Below are 7,279 nucleotides of genomic sequence, written 5' to 3' on the forward strand. Positions count from 1 at the left end.
GAACCGACATTTACTTTATATATGAAATAATAAAATTAATTGGGTAGCTCGTGAACAAGCTCGAGTTCCGCTGAAAAATAAATGAACAGAGCTTTGACAGATTATCTAGTTCAGTGAAAAACTCGAGCTCGGCTCGTGCTCGAAAAAAATTAAACAAACTGAGCTTGAATATTCAATACTCGGCTCGGTTCGGTTCGATTATATCAACAAGATGCTTCACATAATTTCTACTCCATTATCACTAAATTCATATAATATTTCTATAAACCAACATAACTACTGCAAAACATACGGAAACAATAACGAAAAAGATCAAAACAATAACAAAAATATAAGGCATGAATTAATAGAGATATCTGAACAAATAAATAACAAAAATACCCACGAAAAATGACAGAAAATCAAATAAAGATTGAAAGTACTCCACCGAAGCCTCCAAAAATCTTTGAAACAACTTCATAATCAATATAAAAAATATGAAAAGAAAAATGAGAATCGATATTGAAATCTTTGAATATAGATCAAATCTCAAGAAACCTAGATTCATAATTAAAATAATTAGCGAAAAAATCAAAAGGGTCCGAATGAGAAAGAATCATTAAATGCACTTGCTTATTGTGATATGAGCTTTCCTTCTTCAAACGTCATCTATACTCATTTCAGAATTATGATCATACCTCAATCTTTTAGGCTCTCGATCGCTGTCAAAGCAACTATGCACATCACCAAGGCCTCTTTTAGACTCGATTGCAACCTGATTTATGGACGCATCTTCATCGTCACGAACAAAAATGGCATCCTTATTCAATGTAGAGGCATAATGAAACATTTTTTCATCAATATCCATGTCGTATATTAGGCAAACCCCTATCTTTTTAACAACGATTTCTGGCCCAAAATCTGCTTTAACCTCTACTTCGTCACCAGCCTCCAAATTGAACTCACTGTTATCAAAATTGAATAGCCAAATCTGATCTTCATGCGAAAATTCCAGAGTAATTCTATATGAACTTTCATTTTGCTTAAAGGTACTCTTGGTTTTATTGATTACGGAAATGATAGGAAGATCTTCGGTGCACCGTATCTTGGAATTGTCACATGATGAATAAACAATGCATAAAGTGAACCATTCCATATTACGATCGAGGATGAGAGGCACTTCAAAACATACAGAGCATCCCTCATCCTTATACGTAAACAAATCAGGTATGTCATTGCCAGGGAGAAAAATGCCACGCTTACTACCAACTCCACTCAAAGTCCATTCCTGTAACCACCAAAAGCATTATGTATATAAGTAGTACTATAAAAAAATGAGAGAGAGAGAGAGAGAGAACTTGTAGGATGCTTTGTTTAAAATTATTTCTTAAATTGCTAAAATGGGAGAGAGAGAGAGAGAGAGAGAGAGAGAGAGAGAGAGAGAACCTGTAGGATGCTTTGTTTAAAATTATTTTTTAAATTGCAGCACCGTTCCAGGATAACGAAGCAATTGCGCTTCAACATCTTATCCAAGCCTGTAATCTCGGCTAATTTATTGCAGTTACTGAGGTGCAACTCTCCCAAATGTAAGATATTTGATAGATTTGGGAATCTTTCCAACGCCGTGCAGTATGATGCATCCACCCTAAACAAACTTGGTGGTAAATCTGGAATTGATTGAAGCTTTGTGCAATTACGCAAAAGGAGATCTTTAAGCTTCGGAAGGCCACCAATGCTCGATGGTAGGCTATGAAAATGATTGTTTTCTAGATGTAATGATTGAAGGGCACATAAACTCCCAAGATCTTTAGGAATTGTATCATCTGATAAATTGCAATTACTGAGATTTAAATATCTTAGTGAGTTCAAGCCTTGTAATGAAGCAGGCAACACATCGACTGATTTGAAACTTTCCCTTGGGAATATCCAAGACCAAAAGAGTGAAGAGAGTGACTTGGATGGTGATCCTTTACACCCACACAGCGACAAGTTTTCGAGGTTCTTCAGTTGTACTATGGTAGGTGACACTTGTCTTATGGCAGTGTTATCTATAAGCAAAGTTGTCAAGGATTTCATCTCCCCCAATTCCTCAGGCAAATTGTCAAGTCTAGAACAACCATAAAGAATGAGAGTCTGAAGAGACTTCAACCTACAAAAACTCTTTGGCAGACTTGCAAGACTTTTACAGTCTTTCAAATTAACCAAAATAAGATTATTAAGATCTCCGATAGATTGGTCAACCTCAAACAAACTCGTACAATCTTTGAGTATTATTTTCTCAAGATTAGGGAGTCTTGCAAAGTTAGGGGTCCGAGCCAAGTAATGGGAATGACTGAGATTTAGGAATTTCAACTTATCGAATAGTTGCTGAACAAATGAGAAAAGAAAGAAACAAAATATTAGCACCAAAATGTCAAAACTTATGGCTTAATGGTTAAGAATATAATATACCTTGGAATTTTTCCAAATTTGTTTGAGATTGCTATATCGCAAGTCAATCGCAACTAAGGATCTTGAGTAAAAGTTGTTTGGAAAAAACTTTTCAGCAAATCCATGCAAACGGAGCCACCTTAAATCTTTAGAAAGATGTTCATAACCTCCAGTAAGGTGTACGTGATCAAGGTGGAGTAATCTCAATCTCTCCATCTTTATAAATGTTCTTGTGCTGAAAGTCACCTTACTTGATCTTGGCAATTTTAAAGTAAGTCCTTCAACTGCTTTTGGTCCCTGCTAAGAAAAAGATTGGTGTGATGCAATTTTAAATCAAATATATTAAAGCTGAGAGTTTTTTAATGCACTTATGAAAAACAGAAAGGGAAAACAAAACATATTCCCTTGAACTAACACTCTATTTGCAAGCAGGGAAAAATATAAAAAAGTCCCCAAAACTAACAACCATTTGCGATAGAGTCACACAATGTTCAAAAGGTACTAAAATAGCCTATCAAACTACCAAAATGTATCAAAAAGGCCACTTATTTTTTTATATTCCTATAATACCCCTATTCTTTTAAAAAATAAAATAATTAAAATAATTAAAAAAAAAACAATTTTTTTTTTTTAAAAAAAAACAAACTAATGGGAGAATAAATACAAAAAAGAAAAATGTTCTTTCGAAGAATGAGGGTATTATTGGAATATAAAAAAATGAGTGGCCTTTTTGACATACTTTGGTAGTTTGATGGGTTACTTTAGCACATTTTGAACATCTTAGGACTCTTTCAAAAAGAGTTGTTAGTTTGGGGTTTTTTTTTAATGTTTTTCCCTTGCAAATTCCTTTCAAAGTTTAAAATGTAACAATCAACCCCCTCAAACTAAGCAACACTTTAATGTTACCCTTTATGTTAATATTTTTTTGTTAAATTGAATGAAAAGTTTTCTACATGACCAATTTTACATTTTCTTACCAATATACTCTGCATTAGATGTGTTAAAATACAATTATCCCCTTACATAATAATAATAATAATAATAATAATAATAAGGGTAAAATTCACATACCCTTCTCAAACTACCACATAATTGAAAATGTACTCCCCAAACTTTTAATCGTGACAATGTCTCACCCAAATTACCAAAAAATGTCAATATTCCCCCAATGACGAAACTACCCTTAATAAAATAAAATAAAAAATACAAAAAAATCTATAAAAATACATTAAACTAAAAAAAAAAAAAAAAACATAAAATCCAAGAGGTGGTCAATTTTTTTTTTAAATTTCCTTTTTATAATAAAAAATTCGTTTTTTTATAAAAATTTAAAAATTTCCGTTTTTTTTTTTCAAAAAAAAAAAAATTTAAATACAAAACGTTTTTTTAAATAAAAATCCATTTTATAAAAATTAATTTTTTTTTTGTTTTAAAAAAATAAAAGTTTTCGTTTTTTTTTTAAAAAAATAAAAATTTCGTTTTTTTTTTTTTAATTAAATTTTCTTTTTTTAAAAAAAAAATTAAAAAATTAATTTTTTGTTTCGAATTTATAAGGACATTTTTGCCTTATTAAAAAAATCTATAGTCATTTTTTGTCTTTTTGATAGCCTTGGGAGAGACATTGACAATATTTTGATAGTTTGAAGGGGACATTGTCCCAATTGAAAGTTTGAAAAAGACATTGTAAATTTGGTGGTAGTTTGAGGAGAGTATCTGAACTTTTCCCTAATAATAATAATAATAATAATAATACTAATAATCTACCATAGCCTCCCCTTATGAAGCAAGTAATATGTAACCTATACTTTGCACCCTCAAATTATAACAAGGAAAATGCCCAATTTTTCTAATCCTCTCACCAATATTTGAGCCAACAATTGCATTATTGTCAAGTATTTCATTTAACTGTGGCCAACTTACTTTAATATAACCATGCATGCTTGAAAGTAAACAAAATAGTAGAATGAAGTTAGCAAAGAAAACAAATATGGGCCCTGTGAAATGATAAGTTCTCCCTTGATATGAGATATGGGAATCAAAACCAATCATTTCCTTACAACTCTATCCAGAACGTACCGTTTCATTGGAATACACAAAGAACAACACTAGTAGTTGTACAATTAAAATGAATGGTTACAACTTTAAGAATTATAGTAGATTTTGGTCCAAAGAATTATAGTAGAATTATAGTAGATGCTGGGTCGCTTAACTATCATCATTTTGTAAACACTAGTAGGATAATGATGTAGTTTTCCAAACTTGGATTAGGAGCTAGCAAGTTTGCCATTTTGTAGGGTCTAGATGCACGTGCATGTCACATTCTATACTTTCGATCCAAATTAATTGGTGGATTTAACTAAGGTGCAAATTAAAACAGAAATTTCAACTTAAGGGATGAATTGCAATAATTTCAATTTCATACATGATTTAAATAGGTTAATAATTTAGGATAAAATATAAATCATCCTTATTTTATTTTATTTTTATCTTTATTTTTATTTTTATCTAGTGGAAGTTCTTACCTCATGCTTTGCCAATACATCAAGTGCATCCTCATGAAACCATAATCTACTACGCTTTCCTGGTATGTTGGGGCATTCTTCACGAACAATTTCTCTTCCCATGTCTCGGAGCAAATCATGCATTATGAGCTTATTTTTCTCATCAACTGAAAAAAGACACCGCTCAATGAGGATACTAATTCCAGCCTTTGCGAAAAAACCACAGGCAGTCAATATTTGTGTAACATAGTCTTTGTCCATTCCGATAAAGAAACATGATATATCAAGGAATATATCTTTTTGAGTACTGTCACTTAATGCATCAAAGCTTATTCTAAGTTTTGTTTGAATTTGATCATTAGGGATTCTTTCCAATTTCTCCAATGTGTCTTTCCAATCCTGCATGCTCCTAGAGAATAGAAGAGAACCCAAAACTTCAAGAGCTAGTGGTAATCCTCCAGAATAAGCCACGACACTTCTTGATAATTCCATATAACCTTCATTGGGACATTTATTCCTAAAGGCATGCCAACTAAAGAGTTCTAGAGATTCATTTTCACTCATTTCTTTGGCTGTATATACTTCGTCCACTGGAAGCGCCTTTAGGATTTGCTCATCTCTAGTTGTTATAATAATCCTACTTCCTGAGCCAAACCAGACACGACTTCTAGCTATGGCATTGAGTTGCTCCAACCGGTCTACATCATCAAGTATAACAAGTACTTTTCTACCACGAAGTCTTTCTTGTATCCTAGTAATTCCTTCATCAATATTATTCACCTTTATCTTGCTTGGCTTCAAGATATCAGAAAGAAGTTGCTCTTGTAATCGAACTTGGCCAAAAGGTTGCTTAGAAGTTTCCCTAATATTCGCAAGAAAACTTTTACCTTCGAAACTATGAATAAATTGGTTATATATGGCTTTAGAAATGGTTGTTTTTCCCATTCCACCCATTCCCAAAATTCCTACAATGCGGACACCATCATCTCCAACCCTTAACAATGAAGTGATGTCTTTCACACGAGAATCTATTCCAATTGGATAGAGTGCGACATATAATATCCTATTGACTTTCCCTGAAACATCTTCAACAATTTTCCTAATAAATTTGCTTTCATGCCTGCAAATTATTTTGGAAGTTAGGTAGAGTGAAATCATAGAAGTAAGCATTTGAATATAGTAAATATTTTATGATGACAGATAAAAAAAATCAGAGCATATATATTTTGGGCAGTACCCCTAAGACACTACTTAGGCCAAATTTGAAGAAACTAAACTTGAGATACCATAAAATTATGTTGCATTTATACGTGAATCTATGCAATCATTTGTGAGTAAAGAACTTTATTAGTTGCTAAAATTTCTCTTTTTATCGTGAATGGCTGTAGAAATATTATTACAAAATTTCTCTGTTATACCCTCCAAGTTATGCATGGTCATCGAAGAATTTTATCATTCCCTATACTTTTTCCTGTTTCAATTAAATCTCTGAAAGCATCAAATCGTTCAGTAAACTTCCTATAGAAATGAGTCATATGTGGGAAAGCAAGGCATATTGAACAGCTCTTCTCCTCACGCTTCAATTGCCCTTGCAAGATTGTCGTTCATTGAGATTAATTCAACTTGATTAATCAATATTGTTTTTGTCCAACAAATTTGAAATCTATAGTAGTAAAGTTAAAGATCTAAAAATGATTGGCTAGAGCTAGCGCACTTACCCATCTTCAGTGTTGCGTAAATCCCATCCGGCGCAATTAGTAGCCTCAATCAGAGCTTCTCTCCACCTTTGTACCTTGTCCAACAAGTAACGCTCTCCATGTTCCGAAAATGCTTGCGCAAAACTACCTGTCTGCTTACGCACATCGGACGGGTCAACATCATAGAAGATAGGCATAACCATCTGCCTCATTGTTCTTCGACACTTCATGATCTCCACAAGTTCATCTAAGCACCACCTAGAATCCGCGTAGTTCTTGGAGAAGACGATGAGAGAGATTTTGGACCTTTGTATTGCCGACAATAGCTCGGATGTAATATCTTCTCCTCTTCGGAGCTCGTCGTCATCTTTGAAGGTATGAAATCCAGCATTTATTAGAGCAAAATAGAGGTGGTCAGTAAAATTCTTGCGCGTGTCGTCACCTCTGAAATTCAAGAAAACGTCATACTTCCAGTTGAAATGGGAGGAAGAAGATGAAGAGGTGTAGGCACCGGCAGCCATGACTAGGGGTGAGCACGGGTCGGATCGGGGTGGATTTCTGCAGTTTTCCTACCCGAACCAGCACCCTGCGGGTTGGGAAATTTCAACCCGCCACCCGAGCACAAGGAACAAAATCCGCGCGGGGCGGGTTGGGCGGGTTCTTTCTTCTCCT

The 7,279-nt window shown here is 33.7% G+C and overlaps 1 protein-coding gene across 1 annotated transcript; it reads right to left on the reverse strand.

The window, feature by feature from the left end:
• Nucleotides 1-637: 637 nt before the first annotated feature.
• Nucleotides 638-6,825, reverse strand: LOC132183113 (TMV resistance protein N). The gene is made up of 5 exons (XM_088516891.1): nucleotides 6,629-6,825; nucleotides 4,932-6,030; nucleotides 2,431-2,706; nucleotides 1,426-2,346; nucleotides 638-1,267 (listed from the first exon to the last, which is right to left on the reverse strand). Exons 1-5 carry the CDS (start codon nucleotides 6,817-6,819, stop codon nucleotides 638-640), a joined length of 3,117 nt encoding a protein of 1,038 aa, XP_088373017.1. The 5' UTR covers nucleotides 6,820-6,825.
• Nucleotides 6,826-7,279: the final 454 nt, after the last annotated feature.

The sequence above is a fragment of the Corylus avellana genome, chromosome 5 (genome assembly GCF_965113065.1).
Source record: "Corylus avellana chromosome 5, dhCorAvel1.hap1.2, whole genome shotgun sequence".
In the NCBI taxonomy this organism is placed as follows: domain Eukaryota; kingdom Viridiplantae; phylum Streptophyta; class Magnoliopsida; order Fagales; family Betulaceae; genus Corylus; species Corylus avellana.